This window comes from Paralichthys olivaceus, chromosome 24 (assembly GCF_024713975.1).
Source record: "Paralichthys olivaceus isolate ysfri-2021 chromosome 24, ASM2471397v2, whole genome shotgun sequence".
Classification (NCBI taxonomy): Eukaryota; Metazoa; Chordata; class Actinopteri; order Pleuronectiformes; family Paralichthyidae; genus Paralichthys; species Paralichthys olivaceus.
The window spans coordinates 13,931,154-13,949,705 of record NC_091116.1 but is presented as its reverse complement, the minus strand read 5'-3'; the positions used below and the strand labels follow the sequence as shown (position 1 = coordinate 13,949,705).

The 18,552-nt window shown below is 47.8% G+C and overlaps 3 protein-coding genes across 4 annotated transcripts; all 3 read right to left on the bottom strand.

The window, feature by feature from the left end:
- Positions 1-167: 167 nt before the first annotated feature.
- LOC109647843 (zinc finger protein 513-like) lies at positions 168-5,540 on the bottom strand. 2 transcript variants are annotated; one of them, XM_069521253.1, is made up of 7 exons: positions 5,292-5,540; positions 4,735-4,973; positions 3,270-3,392; positions 3,003-3,137; positions 2,286-2,765; positions 1,559-1,752; positions 168-1,428 (listed from the first exon to the last, which is right to left on the bottom strand). In XM_069521253.1, the coding sequence occupies exons 2-7, from the start codon at positions 4,772-4,774 to the stop codon at positions 817-819; spliced, it is 1,584 nt and encodes a 527-aa protein (XP_069377354.1). In that variant the 5' UTR covers positions 4,775-4,973; positions 5,292-5,540; the 3' UTR covers positions 168-816. The 2 variants fall into 2 exon arrangements, with proteins under 2 accessions (XP_069377354.1, XP_069377355.1); XM_069521254.1 differs by having other exon boundaries at positions 4,735-5,006; positions 5,292-5,409.
- A 379-nt stretch (positions 5,541-5,919) lies between these two features.
- LOC109647801 (high mobility group nucleosome-binding domain-containing protein 5-like) lies at positions 5,920-9,326 on the bottom strand. The gene is made up of 2 exons (XM_069521199.1): positions 7,632-9,326; positions 5,920-6,508 (listed from the first exon to the last, which is right to left on the bottom strand). Exons 1-2 carry the CDS (start codon positions 9,238-9,240, stop codon positions 6,183-6,185), a joined length of 1,935 nt encoding a protein of 644 aa, XP_069377300.1. The 5' UTR covers positions 9,241-9,326; the 3' UTR covers positions 5,920-6,182.
- Positions 9,327-10,406: 1,080 nt separating this feature from the next.
- dusp27 (dual specificity phosphatase 27) lies at positions 10,407-18,203 on the bottom strand. Its single transcript, XM_069520837.1, has 6 exons — positions 18,092-18,203; positions 16,910-17,079; positions 16,395-16,513; positions 14,884-15,115; positions 14,549-14,766; positions 10,407-13,766 (listed from the first exon to the last, which is right to left on the bottom strand). The coding sequence occupies exons 2-6, from the start codon at positions 17,035-17,037 to the stop codon at positions 10,987-10,989; spliced, it is 3,477 nt and encodes a 1,158-aa protein (XP_069376938.1). The 5' UTR covers positions 17,038-17,079; positions 18,092-18,203; the 3' UTR covers positions 10,407-10,986.
- Positions 18,204-18,552: the final 349 nt, after the last annotated feature.

Here is an 18,552-nt window from a genome sequence, read left to right as displayed (position 1 = left end):
AGCGCAGGTCGCTCAGCGTCCTCCGTCCTCCAGCTCTGGGCGTGATGCAGGTGTTTCCTACACCGAGTGAAAAGAGGAAGTGGATTTGTTTACCTCTCAAGATCTCAACTCCTTTGTTTCGTTTAATACTGGAAAGATGAAATCGATGAACAAAAGAGAACCAAGACTCAGAGTTGTTCCTTATTTATTTTTCTGAAGTTTCACCCAAAAGTTCCAAAATCAATCTCATCAAGAACAAAAGAAAAAAACAGAGCGTTCGTCAAATATATAGATTTTAATGTTGAATATTTCTAAGTTTGACGAATTCAGTTTCCAGGACGAGATGTTTGTGATGAGGCCGAGCTGATTGTGATTTCCGTCACTCGGCTCATGTTCAATCTCTGTGTCTGTTTCTCTGAAATAACGAATCTGTCCCGTGAACACAGAAGAAGAGTCCAATTAAAAACACGACAAGAAAACAGAAAAAGATCAGAAATCAAATCCACTCGCAGCTGCTCAGAGGGCGAAGATCCACCGACACCACAAATCCACAGTAACAAAATATATTTCATCTGCAGGACACAAAAATAAACTTTTCAGTTCTCGTTGATTCTGTGAAATGAAGAAAAGTTTCAAACCTGGAGTTTGAAATCTGCATCGTGTGTGTGAGTGCGCTACAAACACACACACACACACACACACACTCTCTCACACGTGCACGTTAATGCCCCTGTATAAAGTCAGTGCAGCATCAGTCTGTCAAAGGCACCTGAGTCTAACTCCAACCTGAGCTGGAGGTTCACCAGTGTTTTCACTCACTCACTCACTCACTCATCTCTAACTGTGTTCCTGTCCCTGACTCTCGCCCTCCGGAGCGTCTCCGCCCCAGCTGAGGCCGTTGGTGGGCGCGTGCTTGTCCCAGCTGTCCGTGTTGTGCCCGTGTTTCCTCTGGTGGCGTTTGTAGTTGTCCCAGTGACCCGTGGTGTAGTTGCACTCTGCGCAGGCGTACGGCTTCTCGCCCGTGTGCCGCAGCATGTGCCTCTTCAGGTTCATGCTCTGGTTGCAGGAGTAGCCGCAGACGCCGCAGTGGAAGGGCTTGGCGCCCGAGTGGATGCGCTCGTGCCGCCGCAGGTTGGCCAGGTTCCCGCAGGCGTAGTTGCATGATGGGCACTGGTAAGGCTTCTCGCCCGTGTGCACGCGCATGTGGCGCTTCAGGTTGTCGAGGTGCGAGGAGGTGTAGGTGCAGTGGGGGCAGCGGTGGGGTTTCTCCTCCGAGTGGGTGTGGGCGTGGCGGGCCAAGTGGTTGGGGTAGTGGGACAGGAAGGGGCAGTGAGGGCAGCGGTACAGCTTGGTGCCTCGTTGACCTCGGCGGGATTCCCGAGACACGGCGGGGCCGCAGGGGGCGGATCCATCTTTAGACAGAGGGTCCAACGAGCAACGACGGCACACCTGAAGAAAACGAACGGAGTCAAAACCTCAGAGGAGGAAACACGTTGTCCTCAGTGTCACATCCTGTCTCACACAGAGGGGACGCAACCAGGGACAATGAGGATCTTTTAGAGGAAAGGAGAAAGACTACCTGTCCTCCTTCGCCGTCCCCCTCGCCGTCTGCCTTGTCCCCGTCCAGGTCCGCCTCCTCCAGGGTGAGGCCGCACACCCGGCAGCACAGGGGGAAGAGGAGGACGGGGAGCGGGGCGGAGGGAGAGCCGAGGGCCCCCAACGTGTGGAGGTAACCGGAGTCCTGGGACACTCTCAACGTCAGGTCCGACACGACTGCAGGGAGGAGGAGGAGAAGGAGAAGAGGAGGAGAAGAAGAAGAAGGAGAAGAAGAAGGAGAAGAAGAAGGAGAAGGTTTATTGATGTGAGATCAGTTTTTATTTTGACAGAGAAAACGATGGTTCGATGGTTTAACATGAAAAACTGACGACGAGAAACTTTCTTCTAAAAACCAACATTTCACTTCACTCCTCGTGTTAAATAGTAAATAAACCGCTCTGGTTCTGATTCCTCCTCGTTTGATCGGACTCACTGAACAAGTTTCTCAGTAGAAACTTGTTCTGGATGAATGAATGTTCCTCAGCTCAGTTTAGTTTCAGGTCGATAATCAGTCAACCAGCTAATTTCTCTTCCCCATTTTTTGAAGTCTTTCGTTTTCTACTTGTTGTTTCCTCATTTTTAAAGTTTCTTCAGAAAAGTTGATAAACTTTATAAGAAATATTTATAAGAAATATTTCAAACTGTCTTAATTTACCACATCAATAAATCCTGTCGCCATCTTCATTATTAATAGAGTTGAACAATTTCACCTTCTTCGGTTTCAGCGTTTGTCTTTTTCCGCCTCCCTCGTCGTTTCTCCTTCTCCCTCCTCTGCGGCCTCTCTTGTGTGTGCATGCGCTGATGCCTCCGCAGGTTGCCCAGGGAACTGCAGGCGTAGCTGCACTGGAGGCAGCGGTACGGCTTCTCTCCGGTGTGCGTGCGCGCGTGGCGCTGCAGGTTGACGAGCTGGGCCGAGGCGTAGGGGCAGACGGGGCAGTTGTACGGCTTCTGGCCGTCGTGGGTCTTCATGTGACGTTTCAGGTGGTTGGAGTAACGCGTGGTGAAGGTGCAGAGCGAGCACGAGTACAGCTTCGCCGGGACGTCGCCTGTGGCACCCGTCTTACTTATGCTCCTCCTCTTCCTGTCGGAGGTGTCCATCAGGTCCTGAGAGGAGTCGATGGACGCCGCGTGATGGACGCCTTCCTCACAGGTCAGACAGTAAAGCTCCACCCCCAGGTCCAGACCCACACCTGCAGCATACGAGTCAAATATTATACGACAGCAGAACTGAGAACGTCTCACACCAAGAGATAGAAATTAAAACCATCATATTTCCATATTCTGAAACATCAAAACGTTCAAGCACAGAATGACTAGAACCTGAGAGCTGCTAACTTTCAGAACAAACAGAGTGAACAGAATGAAACCTGTTCTCAAAACAAGGACGTGACGACGGAGAGATTCACAAATGATGTCACAAACATTACCGAGATCTAAGCCTGCGCCCAGGGGAGTGTCCCCCAACAGCTGACCACACCCCTTACAGGAGAGGAACGCTGGAAACGTGTCTGCAGGAGCTGAGGGGTCGTCTTCTTCGACGCTCAGAGAGAACACCGTCATACCTGAGGAGGAACACAAGACTCCATCTGATGCCCAACAAGTCTGGTGTGTGTCTGTGTGTGTGTGTGTGTCTGTGTGTGTGTGTCTGTGTGTGTGTGTGTGTGTGTGTGTGTGTGTGTGTGTGTGTCACTCACCAGTGTCTCTATCCAGCCCCATGATCTCCGAGTCTCCAAACTCCAGCTCTCCGCTCAGCAGGAAGTCGCTCTCCAAAACCAGGCAGCTCGGCTCACACACCACAGCCCCATCCTCCGACTCCACTGAACACACAGACACACAAATACACACACATCATGATCATTTCCATGCTGCCTCCTGTTCTTCACACAGACACACACTAAATATCTTCTGAGATCATTTAAACCCTTGTGTGTAATTGTGAGTCTGCTTTACTGATACAAGTCGCACAATTACACTTTCTTCTTCGTAGTCGTATCAAATAAAGACGAGTTGAATTTCCATGAAAAGGAAAATAACTAATAAATAATTTGAAATGTATTCGACCATTTAAAAAGGTGAAAGGTTAATTTCACCTGACAAACACATTTTATTTTGATGCAACTAACGCTGCGTTTAATTCCGACACAAAGGTGAAATCGTGTGATGAGTATTTGGCTGAAGGATTTCTGCTGAGAGGGAGTAAAAGAAGAGGAGGAGTGGAGGAGGTGGAGAGGAAGCAGAGGCATGCAAGCAAAGGAAACCAGCGAGGATGAGATAAGTGCAGAGGAGGAGGAGGACGAAGAGGAACGAGGCCGACAGAGTCAGGAAAGGGAGGAGAAGTGAAAGAAAGGATGACGAACACCACCAGACGTTTGTGTAGCTGAACAGCTGCCGAGCATTTTAACATCAGTTCATCTTCTAATTTAACTTCAACTGAAGAACGAGCGTCAAACAACAACACACGTTACAGAAGGAAGACACTGAGCTTTTCCATTCTCCGCTGTGATCGTGGGTGTGAGGCGTGAACTCAGCTGCTGTGTGAACTTTAAGTTTAGTCTCGACGGGGGGGGGGGGGGGGGGGGGGGGTTAGGCCTGGTGGAGGCTCCTGTAACTCGTTTCTGAACGTGCACAGCCCCCGATGTAAACAGAGGGAGGTGAGATGAACCGTGAACGCAGACACTCGTGACAAAATTCAAGTGTAAGTGAAAAAACAGCAGATGAATGTGAGACAGGAAGCAAAGAGAGAAAGAGAGGAAGGAAAGGAGGGAGCAGGCGATGGGGGAGGTCAGGTACAGGCCTGTGAAGAGGAAGAGAGGAAGTGGAGTCAGTCAGGATGAGATAACACACACACACACACACACACACACACACACACACACACACACAGCAGGACTCCAGCACTCTTCCTCTCTCAGACAATGAGGAAGACGTCGATCCTGGGAACACGTTCAACCGGTCACTCGACTCGTTCTGTCTGTTTCCAGCTGAAGATTCACACAAACACACAAAGATCCACTTCCTCAAAGTTCAAGGTGAAGCTCCAGCAGACACGTGACGCGGGAGGACACACACACACACACACACTGACACACACACACACACACACTGACAAACACACACTGACAAACACACACTGACACACACACACACACAGAGACTCACACTTCACCGGCTGCGGGTTGGATTGTTTCCTCCGCGGCATCCTCGCCTCTTTGCGCCCCGGGTCCGGCTCCGGCTGCGGGGTCGAGGCGCCTGTGGGTCGGCGGGGCCCTGGTGCGGTGGCTCGGTCCGTCAGTCAGCCAGGCAGCCAGCTAACTGAGAGGAATCATCATCACCTCCTTCCTCTTCCTCTTCCTCCAACGGACAGCGGCGGCGGGGGTGTCATCGCTGCCGACTACTGTCTGGAACACAGAGTACACAGACCCCCCCCGCCCCTGCAGCCATTAACAAACACGAAACCTTCTTTTTTACACAGTAAAGTACACAACTCGTGTACTCCCGGCTGCGCTCACAGTTTGACTCACGGCACAAACACTTAAACCACTTTAAAGTCCCGCTACGGTTCGTTCTCTGTTATTGTTTCGCAGCAAATAGTCGGAGCCATCTTGCTAGCCAGCTAGCTAGCCGGCTAAGTTCTCCGTTAAAACGCGAGCTGCGGTGGAAGGCGGACGCGCACCGACGGCTGCGGTCGGTGGTCGTCGGTGCTCACATCGACCCACCTGGGAGAGAAAGTGTGAACCAGCGCGTGGAGGAGGAACCGACGCTCCGGATCAAAAACAAGCTTTTGTTGCCGCTGCACGCCGGGTCCGGGCTCCTGGTGACGTCACGGCCTGCAGCAGCGCAGCATCATGGGACTTGTAGTCTTTAAGATGACGTTTGGTTTGCTGGAAATTAAATTAAATTAAATTAAACCAATAAATACTTTTTTTATTTCTTATTTAGCGACAATTTCCCGGAATTAAGAATAACAGCCTGTACAACTGTTAGTAATAAATACTTTATATTGTACGTGAACATGTTATATATTATATATTTAATAAATACTGCTCATGTGTTTCGTTGTCGTTTTGTTTTCTCGTGTTAATTAAAGCTGTTGAATCATTTCGATGAATCAAATTTAATTTAAATCCACAGAGACACAACTTGAGGAATGTGAATGACAACATTATTACAATGAACAATCCATAATATTAATTGATTAGATATGATTTATCTATGTTGGTACAAGATAATACAATAATGTGTGTTGAAATATTACGATAATCACAATGGAGATTATATTATTGTCTTTATAGGTGATTTGACTCAAAGTGTTTAAAAATAAATACACAAAACAATTCTGCATGATGCTTCATAAGCTGGTTTAATATCATTAAATATAATTATAAATATAACACAATTAGTGACGGTGACGTTTCCAGTAGAAATAAAACATGTAAATCAACTACACGTGTCAGTTTCTTCTATAATAAGTGAATCATTGTATTTCTTACAGACTCATAACAGATCATTAAAAATGGAGCACCACAAGGGTCTCTCCTGGGTTTTCTTTCTTTATTCATTCACAGGATTCATCGTTCAACAGCTCAGGATTATAAAAAGCGGCTCGATCAGAAGTTCATCATGGCCTCGAACTCGTCGATCCTCTGTTTGGTGTTTCCTCTGCGGATCCTCCTGTACGACACAGTCTTGTACTTCGATGACTGACGGCCGTCGCTCTTCTTGTCGTCCGCCTCTCCGTTCATTTTAGCAGAATTCTGACCTCCTTCCTCTTTGGCTCCTTCGCCCTCCTTCGCTTCCATCGCCGGGTTCTGGTTCGCACTGATCCGCTCGTTTTCACGTGCGGTCGCCTCCGACGATTGAGAAGCCGCGTCCATCGCAGTCGCGTCCATCGCAGTCGCTTGTTTCTCCAGCTTCAAACCTGACGTCGGTCGATCTGGAAGCAGAAACATCTCAGTGACCTTTTCTTCCAAACGTGTCATTAAATGATTTCACCAGCAGACGCTGCTGCAGAGGTTTGGGTGAACGTCATCACTGTGGAATGTTAATGACATTTTAATGAATGAATCAACTCTCTGACCTGAATCTCCACTTTGAATAATTGTGTTCCAGCCAATCAGCTGCAGTTACATAAGCTCGTCTCTACACTGAAAAACAAAACAGAGCCGTCACGGCAGAAACAACTCAAGAGTGGAGACGTAAAAACAACAGGGACGATAGTCCCACAGATGAAAACAGGACATGTCTTTGTCCTTTAGACAAATCACCACATTCAGGTTTATTTAATGCTGTTAAATTAAATTAAATAATACAAAAGTCCTCTAGCTTTGTACATTCAGTACATTTGAATTCATTTACTTTTACAGTGGATTCACTAACGAGCTCTTCCTCAGGCCGTGTTTACAGCTGCTGTTAACATGCGTGTAAACCACACACGTGTGTCAACGAGCCGGGGCGGAGCCAGGGTTTGAGAAACAGATGCACAGGAGAGAACTTTTCTGAACCCGGCTTGTTGACGAGCGTTTTACTGACCTCGAGGTGAAGGTCACAGGAATCTGAACTCTGACGTGTCTCAGTTTGTCTGCGAGGGACAATTTGAACATCTTCACTTCAACTGTTTTCAGACGTGAGCTCTGAGAAATGTGTCCTGACATGTTGTGTAGTCATGTTGTGTAGTCATGTTGTGTAGCAGCAGATTGTCGACTCGTCCACAACAACAGGAACATGTGGGGTCATTCAGGTGAGGGGTGGAGCCTGTAGAGCAGCAGGAGGCGGGACATGACGTCTAAACCGTGTAAAGATCAGTGTTGTTGTTTACAGCTCGTCCACGCCGGCGTCGGCCCTCATCACCAAAACATCTGGAACCTCCTCGTCTGTCCACGTGGACGCCTTCGTCTTCTACGTGTCCGGCTCCTCCTCTTCCGCACGTGTTCCTGATGTTTCCTCACATGACCTCACTCTGACATTTTACCGGAAAAGTTCCAGAAAACGTCCAGAACTTTTCCGGATCACGTCTGAAAACAGTTTTCTAGTGACGGAGTGAGAACCCGGGGTCGTACCTGCGTGTCGTTCAGGTGGAGCTTCTCTCAGGTGCAGCGGAGCGTCCTCAGGATGAAGATCCGTCTCTGCAGTTTGAGTCAAAGCGTCGGAGCTGCTCAGTAAAACCTCCTCGGAGTCTTTGTCCTTGTTCGGTGATGTGGGACAAATGTCCTCACTGTTCAGTCTGCCAGAGTCTTTCTCTCCCTCTCTCCTCTCGTCCTCTGGTGTCTCTCCATCGTGACTCAGTGTTTCAGTGGAGTTGAGCTGAGGTGATGAAGATGAAGATGAAGATGAATCAACAGGTTTTATTTCTTCATCAGTTGTTTCCTCGTTCAACTCTTTTTCTTCTTCGTCTTCTTTTCCCTTCAACTCTTCTTCTTGTTTCTCGTTTTCTTCTCCTCCATCATCTTGTTCTTTATTTACTTCCTCTTCTTCCTCTATCTTTCCTTCTTTTTCCTCCGTCTCTTTTTCAGTGTGATGTATCTCTCTTGTCGTTTCTTTCTCCTCTTCATCCTCCTCATCCTCCGTCTCTTCATCCACCGTCTCATTGTTTTCTTCTTTCCTTCCATCCACCTCCTCTTCCTCCTTTTCGTCCTGCACCCTGTCGTCCATACTTCTTCCCCTCATCACCTCTTCTTCTGTTTCCTCTCCCTCCATCTGTTCTTCTCTTCCTTTAACCTCCTCTTCTTCATGTCTATCCATCTCTTTCTCTTCTCCATCATCCCCACTTTCTTCCTTCATCCCCTCATCCTCCTCTGTCTGCCTCTGATCTTCATTTATTTCCAGCTCTTCATCTTCATCCTGTCTTTCTATGTCTTCCTCTCCATCTACCATCCCTTCATCCCCACTCTCTATCCTCCCCTCCTTTTCCTCAGTCTTGTCGTCTTCCCTTCTTTCTTTTTCATGTCGTTCTTCAGGCTTCTCTCTCTCCATTTCTGCCTCTTCTTGCTCTTCGTCCACCTCATTTATTCCATCTGTGTCTTCTTCTTGCTTCTCCCACATTTCATCACCTCTTTCAGCCTCTTCCTCCTTCAGTTCTTCCTCCTTTAGTTCTTCCTCCTTCAGTTCTTCCTCCTTCAGTTCTTCCTCCACCTCATCCTCACGGTCTCCTTTCCCCTCGTGCTCGTTCTCTTTCTCACACTGCTCTTCCTTCTCTTTTTCATCCTCTCTTTCTTCCTCTACACATCCCTCATCTTTTTCTTCTTCATCCACCAACTCCTCCTCCTCTTTAGTCTTCACCTCCTCCACATTTTCCTTCTTTTCTGTCGTTTCTTCCTCCTCCTGTGTGTGTCTCTCATCTCCTCCCTCTTCTTCCACTTTTCCTCCTCTTTGCAAATCCTCATCCTCCTTTTCTTCCTTGCTCTCATCTTCATCATCCTTCATCGTTTCTTCTTGGACACTCTCTATCACCTCTTCCTCGTGCGATGCTGCAGCCCTGTCATCATCATCCTCATCATCGTCGGGCCTCCTCCTGACTGCGTCCCCTCGTTGGACCGCAGACAACATGGGCTCCATCGTGTCCTCTAAAGACAGAATATCTCCAAACAGCCCGACGGCCTGAATCATCCGAGAAACGATGGAGTTGTCCTCCAGGTCCTGAACATCAGCAGACGTCCACCAGCTCGCCATCCTGAGCCAGAACCTTTTCTTCTTCTCTTCCTCAGCCTCTCGCTCGGTTGTCTGTGCAGTGAAAAACCTTCACGCTCGCTCGGGGAAGGATTTCGTTAAAGCTGATCGGCAGAAACGAGCAGCACGCGTCACCTCTCAGTCAGGTGACCCGGAGGCCACGTTTTCAGCCTCATGTCCGTTTGTATAAGACTTTAATCTTTAATTTTCTCCTTCACTTCACTGGAAAGAAAACACACTGTGTGAACTTCGAATGAAAAGATCTAGATTCTTCACTCTGAAAGAATCTTTAAAAATATATATTCAAGTACACTGAGATAGTTTTCAAAATAGAAACTCCAGTAAACACAATTATAAAATTACCATTCAACCTAAATTAAGATTCACCAAAACTGAAATAAGTCTAATTATATAAGTTTTAATTGGAAGAATAGATTTGATGTATTTTGAGTCGTATGGGGTCAAAAGTGTAGAATTACACATGTATGAATCTTTTGTATTAATATTTGTGATCACAGTTCGAATGGCCGAGCGTTTCCTCTGTGTTTCAGTGTGAAGATCAACATTCCCACAGCGTTTATCCCTGAGGAATGTTCAGCTTCACAATAAGCTGGAATAACACTCTCACACGTGTCAGCATTTACCCTCCATACACAAGCATGTATACATCTAACACCTGGAGTGAGACATGGAACTGTAGAGCATGGGGGGGGGGGGGGGGGGGGGGGGGGTTATCAAGTGATTCATGGTTAAAGAGAATTCAACTTTACATTTTCAGATCAGAAGATATGAAAAGCAATTCTCTCTCCGTCCACTGGGAGGAGCTACAACATGGGGAATACAGCAACTGTCTCTGTAAACAAACATCTGTCCAGATATAAAGTGTCCTCAGACCAGAGCCAATGAGGAGCCAGTGTTTCCAGGAAACGCTCTTCATGCAACAACAGTCCAAGAAAAACACGAGTGTCAACCTCAGATCTGTCGAATCCCTCAAATACAAAACAGACTCTGTGTCCTCGTCAGCGGAGGTTTACTTCTGTGCTTCACAAAGATAAAGTCACATAATTCATAGAAAGTCTCAAGTCTTTTTCTCTTGAACAAGCATTCACTCGTTCACAGAACTGTTGAAATGGGATTTATTTAAAGGGTCAAAGAGAAAAATCAACAACTCCAGGAAAACATGAATATTTATTGCAATAACAAAATAATCTCACGGTACAAACAGGATTTTCAATGTTCAGGAGTTTCTCGTCATCTCGATCAGTTTTACGATCGTTTACCAAAAACCTCATATGCATTTCAAGTATTAAAATAATATAATATAATAATACAGGCTCTGGAAATTACATTAAACAGCATTTTGATGCACGATCAAAAGGTAAAGGTGCTAATGTTCGTTACAGATGTGAATTATTTTTGATATCTTGAACGTTTCAAGTTCTTCATCCACCTAAACTCTTGCTTAAAGTGAGTTTTCAGATATTTTCACACTTTTAAAACCATTAGAGTCAATTAAAGCTGTTTTTTAAACTATCCACTGAAAACAAAGATGGACGACGTGTCTCCTCCTCCTCCGTGAAGCGAAAAAATCCCAGATACGGGCACCGCCATCTTGTCTGGGCAGCAGTGATCCTGGAGCGTCATCAAGCTTCTGTCACGTCGTCCATTTTCATTTACAGTCTGTGCTTTGAATTAGCTTAGTTAGCACCTAGCTCTAAATTCCTACAACCTCCCTTCGTCAGTTGTATTTTACGAATCCCTCCGACTTTGTGACTTCGCTTCTTGCTGCGCTCTCCAAGCGACGAGAACCTCGTCGTCCTCAGCCTCCGCCGCAGCTCGAGCTCGGACCCTCTGCCTGGTTTGTGCGATGAAGGTGGCGATGTCATCCTCCTCCTCACCATCATTGTCGTTGGCTTGCCCTCTTCTGCTGCTCCTCACTTCTGTCTCGCTGCTTTCAAATTGAGAACGGTGCACGAATTTTCTTTTGGCGGAGAGGTCAGCGTAGCTCTCCGTCCCCTCGTCGCTCTCGCTGTAGGCCCCGTACGACTTCTCCGCCCGTCTGTGGCTGTAACGGTTGGAGGAGTATTCTGCGACTTCGCTCGACGGATCGCCGCGTAACCTCGATCTGTATCTGGAGCTGTATGTTTCCTCGTCTTCCTCGTCAACAGCGTAGGACGCCCTGCGGCTCGAGAAGTCAAATTCAGAAGCGGAGGCGTCCAGATCATCGCAGGGATCCTCTGACGGACCAGCTTCTTCTCCGGACGCCGTTTTCCCAGGAGGAGGCCGGACGCTTTTCAGCCAATCGTCGATGCTGGTGTTCTTTTCTTTCTCCAGAGCTGTGTTGAGATTCAGGCATCCAGACAGACCGTACGTCCTCGTAGGTTTCTCTGGTTTCTTTGCCTCCTCGAGGAACTCCTCCTCTCTCCTCTTACTCTCCTCCTCCTCATCTTCATCCTCCTTTGGTTTCTTCTTCTTGTACAAAGTACTGCGCCTGTTGTCCTCCAGGATCTTCTTCTTCTCGTAGGTCGCCATCTTGCCCCTCATCTCAGACTTGATCTCCTTGTCGATGGCGTCCAGTTTTCCCAGGTTGACCTGGTCCTGGAAGAGGCTGAACAGTGGAACGCTGGTGGTAGTGATCTTGTTTTTCTTTGAGCCCAGGGTGGAGCCGATGGTTGAGCCCAACGCCGAACCTCTGCCGCTGAGTCCTGAGATGCTGCTCGACCCTCCACCTGAGAGCACCGACGAGGCTGCCTTGCCACGACCCTGGGACAGAGCGCTGGAGTAGGACGCGCCGCTCAACAAGGACGCCTTGTCATCATCGAGTCCCCGGCCGGAGATCACACTCGCTGCACCTCGTCCGAAGCCAAACTCCGATCCTGCACGTGATGGAGGCGGCAGGCTCATCTCGGTCTGCTTCTGTTGGATCGTTTCAGACACGACGTTGGCGATCCAGTTCTGGATGCTCGCCAGGTTGACCATAGGTTCACCTCCCGGGCCCTGCACCGTGGGAACAGGCAGGATGGGAGGAACAGGTGGATGAAGAGGACCTGCGGACTGCGCCGACCTTGAGCTGCGAGCTTGTGAAACGGAGGATATTGCTGAAGACCTGCCGCTTAGCATGGACATGTTGTCGTCGTTGACGACACTCGGCGGACCTGTGACCCCGGCTCCAGCCCAGAAGGCAGACAGAGGTATCGTACCTCCGCTGATGCAGCTCTCTGTCTCCCAGCCACACAGAGACTGACTCTCTTCTAACGTCTTCTTCGAACGCTCCAGGATTTCCTCCCGTCTTTGTCTCCGTTTGATCGTGGCAGAGTCCTCACCTCGACTCATCTCCAGAATCTCAGCAGTGTTCTCCTCGCCAAAACGCTTCTGCTGCCTCAGCTTCCACGACTGATACGCCGTCAGGTTGACGTCTTGGAAAGACGGGGTCTTCGCCTCTCCCTCGCTGTTTTCTCCGTCTCCGACAGAACTCTTCTCTCCATCCTCGTGATCTTTCTTGTTCCAGCCGAACTGGATCCTCTTGATCCTCCAACGCTCCAGAGGCGTCAGCTTCTCCTTGTTCTTCTGGCAGAAGTTGTACATGGAGGTGTTGTCGGAGAGGATACTCTGCACCTCGTCATCAATCTTCGTCCTCCCTCCTTCTCCTCCCTCCGTGGCGGTGCTCTCGCTGCCTTCGTCGTCCTCTTTCTTGTGGTAACGAGCGGCGGCTTGATCTTCAATTTCTCTCAGACGCTGTTTCCAGAGATCGGAGTAACTCGTGCTGCTGGAGGTGGACATCGCATCAGAAGGCGGGCGTCTGTTGCGACGCTTCAGCCGTTCTTTCACAGCTCGTACGTCCTCACTGGTGACGCTGTCCACATCGGCGTCTGCACCTTCCTTCGTCCTCTTCGGCGGACCTCCTGAAAGAGATTCCACATCTTCGCCTTCACTGTTCAGCTGCGCCTCCCACCAATCTTCACTTTGATACTTCTCATTTCTCCGCTGCCACTCGCGGATCATACCGTCGAGGCCATCTTCGTCCTCGTCTTCATCGGCGCCCTGCTCAGGTAGAACAATCTCCCCGGCGGCAGATCCCTGGTTGTCCACACCATTCTGTGCCCCGATCAGTCCACTCCTGAGCGCGGCGGCGGCGGCTGACGAGGCGACGCTGCTCATCACACTCTCTCCATCCTCCTCCTCCTCCATCATGATGGAGTTAGCTTTCACCTGGATCATACTCTGCTCGTCCTCGTTATCCGTATCGTCATCATCATCATCCGCGCCTTCGTTGAAGATGCGAGTGCGCGTGCGAGCGTCGATCACGGAGCATTGGCTGAGCGTCTCGTCGTCGTCATCGCGCTCCTCCATCAGGTTCTCGTTGAATTCTCGCAGCTGCTTCAGGAAGCCTTCGTTGGGGTTGATGGGACGTTTCTTCCTCAAGGACGTCAGGGCCTCCATGATGGTCATGTGGTGGAATATCATCAGGTAGGACGCCACCAGGACGGCGGAGCGACTGGAGCCCATCATGGAAATAACCAGAACTTTTCCTGCAAAGAAAAACAATTTGACTGATGGAAACTTTCAATATTGAAAGATATTTTAATAGATAGATGATAATTCATATTCTATATGATAAACGAAATATTTTGTATACACATATAAATATTTAGATGCTATACATCATCTATACAAACATTTGAAAGGTTGTTTTTACTATAAAATAGTTTTTGAATATAATTAGAATATATTGATTTTATATTATTGCCTGAATGTTTGTGTCTTGTAAATTATCGTTTTATAAAATGTAGAAACTATTGTAACTGTGATTGTTGTGTTCTGTGTCGAAGATTGTTTATATATTTACTTTTTCTAATCAGTAAAGTAAATTGTGTTGGGTTTTTTTTTTTACATTCAGATAAATTCAACACTGAAATGTTTGATTTCTTCCACTGAGATTTTTCATCTAAAGCGTTTTTCAGATTAAAAGAAGTGAAAAACAGAAAAGACACAGACGTGTTCACAGACGTGTTCACAGATGTTATCACAGATGTTATCACAGATGTTTGCCGATGAAAGACGAGCTGTGACGTGAACTCGACCCTGTGACTGTGACAAACATTTCTCAGAAGCTCAGACGTTGTTTAAGAACCAATAACTAACTCTGCCCAGTTCTTTTCTCATCCTGGATTCCCTCCTCTGATTCCCTCTGAGGCTTTGGATAAACTGACTTCTCTGGACCTTGTTCCAATAATAAAACTTTTATTCATGTTGCACTTTTACTAAAGTTTTTAAAAAGGACCTCATTTCAAATTAAAAGGCTCCCGCTCACCTTTGTGTGTCAGCAGAGCCTCGTCCAGGAACTCTGCGGTGGGTCTGAAGTGAACCGAGATGTCTACGTCGGGGAAGTCGTCCACCTCGATGCCCATGTACTGGATGTTCATGCCGGCGTAGAAGGACTCGCCGGTGTAGACGCCGGTGCCGTGGGCCGTGTTCAGGATGTGGGTGATGCCCATTCGCTTCAGACGAGCTTTGTTCACAGCGACCGATCTGAAAACCAGGAACATTCAAGAGATTTGAACAAAACCCTCAGGAGAGACTGAGTGGAGACCGATAGCAGTGCACAGCTTTTACCAGACGGTGGCGCTGTTGTGCGCGAACACTCACTTCTCTGCGATGAAGATGTTGGGCCACACCTCGTCCACCGGGTTGACGGGCGCCTCCAGGCGGTCCTGCACCATGGCCCTCTGGATGTCCAGCACACAGGGCGTGTTGTAGGGGCTGCGGTCGTCGATCATGTCCTTGACCCGGTTGTAAAGGTCCTCCACCATCAGCTGCTCGGCCGTCTCCAGCATGGACTCGGGGACGGACTCGGTGCGGACGCCACGAGGGGGCAGCTCTGAGGAGGAGACGCAGTTTTAAACATTTAAGAACACAGTCAGAGCGAGAGAAACAGAGGATTATGGGGCGGCCGTGGTCGACCACGCTCCAACAATGACAGGCTCATTTCTGTCTTCGCTTTGGGGACGTGAGCAACACAAGTGAAGTCTCCATCGCCCCCTGGTGTCTGGCTGCAGTATAGGTCATAAACCATGCCTCCTGCATGTTAGCAGACGGGACATGGACCAAACTTAACCGACGTCCTGAAACAGACGTGGAGGCGAGAGGTGGTTCAGAAGACGAAACAAAATCATCCTCTCTGCTTCATTTCTGCAGATTTTCTGGACGAACACAACGATGAAACTGGTCGTGCAAAGTTTCTGTGCCCGACGATTCTCGACTGAAATCACGACCGTTGGTTTTCACTCGCAGACGATTTACTCGACCAGCACGAGCTGGAATGTAATGACACATTGTGGAAGTTGATCCTCGTCTGCTGTGATTGCAGTGAAAGCTGCTGTTTGACTAAAGGGGGGGGGGGGGGGGGGGGTGTTCAGAGCAGGTACGCCTCCATCTTTAAAACCTAATGGAGACGCTGGACATCCATTTTCCCTCTTATGTCCGTCTCTGAGAAAACCACGAAACTGCGAGTGGTCGAGAATCAGCCGCTGGTGAAAATGTACTCGTGTCCCAGCAGATGAAACATGTGTCGTCCATTAAGCTGCAGCTAATGTGACATAATGTCGGAGCAGGAATCTGAGGCCGGAGCTGCTCCATGACTCGTTCAGGATAATTTCCTCAATCAGCAGGACTCCGCTCTCTGAATGACAAACGTCTCCATGTGTCCGTCCGGTAATGAGCTGCAGGGACGAGACGTGGACTCAAAGCACTGGAAGAGGATTTGACCAAATTAGAGTCGTTGGATGAGGACGAGAGAATCGTGTGTTGGAATGAGGACAGAATAGAGTGGGGGGGGGGGGGGGGGTGACCTGAAGTCATGGGACAAAGTGAGGACGGTTTTTGTCTGGTTTCCATGGTGATACAGCTTCTGATCCGAACACATGACATCAGAGACTTATACACAGATCTGTGAAGTGTCGCTCGGCCGCTCAGGTTTGTGTTTTTGTGTTTGCTTAATTAAACGGCAGAAGATTCGTGGAAAACAATTTGCTGCTGCAGCCGAAGGACACGTCTCATTATTTTTGACATTTTGTCGACTGACGATAATTGATGAATAATTAAAAACTGTCCTACAATTTGGTCCCTGAGGCTGTTTCTGTTTCTCTGACTCGTCTCACCCTCGTTGATGATCTGCTTGGCAGCGATGGCTGACGAGAGGTGGATGGGCTCCATGAAGATACTCGCGGCGTCGGAGCCGGAGATGGCTGAAAACCTGGAGTCGGACATCATTGAGAAACTGAGGAGGAGAAAGACAAAGATCATGAGCCGCTCAGTTGAACTGTCACATCCCCCGAGACGTCGTCACAAACCAAACAGACAAAGTGGTTTTATTCAACAAACAACCAGTTTGTCCACATTGTGCAAACTAAAATTAATTATTATCAAGTCTGTAAAAAGAGTCAGAATCTCAAATCCTGTATTTTATACCATCTGAAAAGTAAAATGAATTATTATTGCTATGACTAAAGAATAATAAACTCAATAATCCATTCCACCACACCTCCTCAGGTCTAAGTGTGTTTGTATAAATATAGACGATATAGAAAATAGTTCCGTGATGATTTCTCCTCTGACAAAACATCAAATCTAATTATTTGAGGGATTTGACGTGTGGCTCAGGTCGGTCTCGTACCTGGGGGAGGGGCAGCGGAGGTAATGGGACTGGACTCCTCTGACGCTCTGCTCCTCCTCCTCCTCCTCCTCGTCTCCATCAGGAACCGCCTGATCCCTGCGCTCCTCGCTCTCGTTGGCCGACTCCATGGCAACCAAGATCCCTCTCTTCCTGCTGGTGAGACCGGATGTCTGAGGAAAACGATGAAAGTGATGAAAGTCTCACGTGTGTGTTTGTGTTCCTGTCGGGATCAGACGAAGAGTCCTGATCACTTCAGATTTGACCTTTGACCTCAGATTGATCCCAGTGTCTTAAAGGCTCACTAACGCTAACACCTGAGCTAACACCTGAGCTAACACCTGAGCGTTTATCTGCCGGCTGCCTCTCTGTCTGGTTCTTTCTCCAAACTTGAAAAAATGAAACGACAGAAAGCTTCATTGAGGTTTTGAGTCTATAAGTAACGGAGAACTTCGGTGATTAGTTCATTTGATGACACGGAGCAAAAGTAAGTGTTGAGAGAAATTCAACAAATACAACGTGAAACGAAAAGTCACATGATTTTCACCTTCATTTACTTAAAAAACAAGAAGCTCCATCATGACTCGGTCTTAATGATGAACTTGATTTATTTAAGTCAAACTTGAAACCACACAATCGGAAACACCCAGAAATAAACGAAGACAATGGAATATATGTGAAATAATATTAGAGTTACTACGAATGATCCTAAAACTAAAACACCACCGAGGGAAAGAGATCAGCTGAATTATTATGTCCAATTTAAAAACACTGTCATGAATTTAAAAGGATTGTTTCTTTTTGTTCAGAACTTTTCATGAGTAACTTCAGACTTATATAGAAATATATAAAATAACTTCAGTGAGTCACACAGAGAAAATCATTCCAGTGAGCTGCGTCACACGAGCAGAAAAATGACAGTGATTACAAAACTGTGTGTGTGTGTGTGAGTGTGTGTGAGAGTGAGTGTGATATGAGGCCTTCCAGCGGATCTATTTTTAGTGACGTGACAGCTGCCTGAGCTGCAGCGTCACAGTGAAGAGGCCGAACAGCTTCAGGCTTTAAAACATTTGATCAGACGTGTGAAAACTCACAGAAAAACCAAACGTCTGGTTCTCAGCTTCATGTAAAACTCCTGCTGTGTGTGTGAGAGTGTGTGTGTGTGTGTGTGTGTGAGTGTGTTACCTCTGTTCAGACGGGTCAGGCCGGAGGAGGTGATCTGGTCTGAAGCTGACGCCGGCCGCACTGACACTATCTCCTAAAGTTAGTCTCCCCCCTCCTCCTCTCCAAATCCTCCCCCACATCCCCCAGCAGGCCTGTGGAGACCCTGACACTCGACACCAGCATGTAATCGAGTACTTGTACTCAGGTGACGCTGCAGTTCAGAGTATTTTCATTGATTCTGACGACTGGCTCTGATTTAAATATCACATGATCACATCAACGTCTTCTCTTCTTTTTATTATATCTTTTCTTTCTTATATTCTCTCCATCATTCAGTTCACATTGATGATTTAGATTTTATTTTCTACTCCTTCCCCCCCGTGTGTTAATCTGCCGTCAGCTGACCATCGTCTCCACTATTCATGTCAGCAGATAATTGGAGTCACACACTTGTTATCTGGACAATATAAGATTAACAAAAT

Excerpts from the sequence above, each read along its gene's own strand:
- LOC109647843 (XM_069521253.1), bottom strand. The coding sequence starts at position 4,774 with ATGCCGCGGAGGAAACAATCCAACCCGCAGCCGGTGAAGT. Across the intron at positions 3,393-4,734 it reads CAACCCGCAGCCGGTGAAGT|TGGAGTCGGAGGATGGGGCT; the intron begins GTGAGTCTCTGT and ends CTGTGTGTTCAG. Across the intron at positions 2,766-3,002 it reads GGGCGCAGGCTTAGATCTCG|GTGTGGGTCTGGACCTGGGG; the intron begins GTAATGTTTGTG and ends CGTATGCTGCAG.
- LOC109647801 (XM_069521199.1), bottom strand. The coding sequence starts at position 9,240 with ATGGCGAGCTGGTGGACGTCTGCTGATGTTCAGGACCTGGAGGACAAC. Across the intron at positions 6,509-7,631 it reads TCCACCTGAACGACACGCAG|ATCGACCGACGTCAGGTTTG; the intron begins GTACGACCCCGG and ends TTCTGCTTCCAG.
- dusp27 (XM_069520837.1), bottom strand. The coding sequence starts at position 17,037 with ATGGAGTCGGCCAACGAGAGCGAGGAGCGCAGGGATCAGGCGGTTCCT. Across the intron at positions 16,514-16,909 it reads CTCCGCTGCCCCTCCCCCAG|TTTCTCAATGATGTCCGACT; the intron begins GTACGAGACCGA and ends TCTCCTCCTCAG. Across the intron at positions 14,767-14,883 it reads AACATCTTCATCGCAGAGAA|ATCGGTCGCTGTGAACAAAG; the intron begins GTGAGTGTTCGC and ends CCTGGTTTTCAG.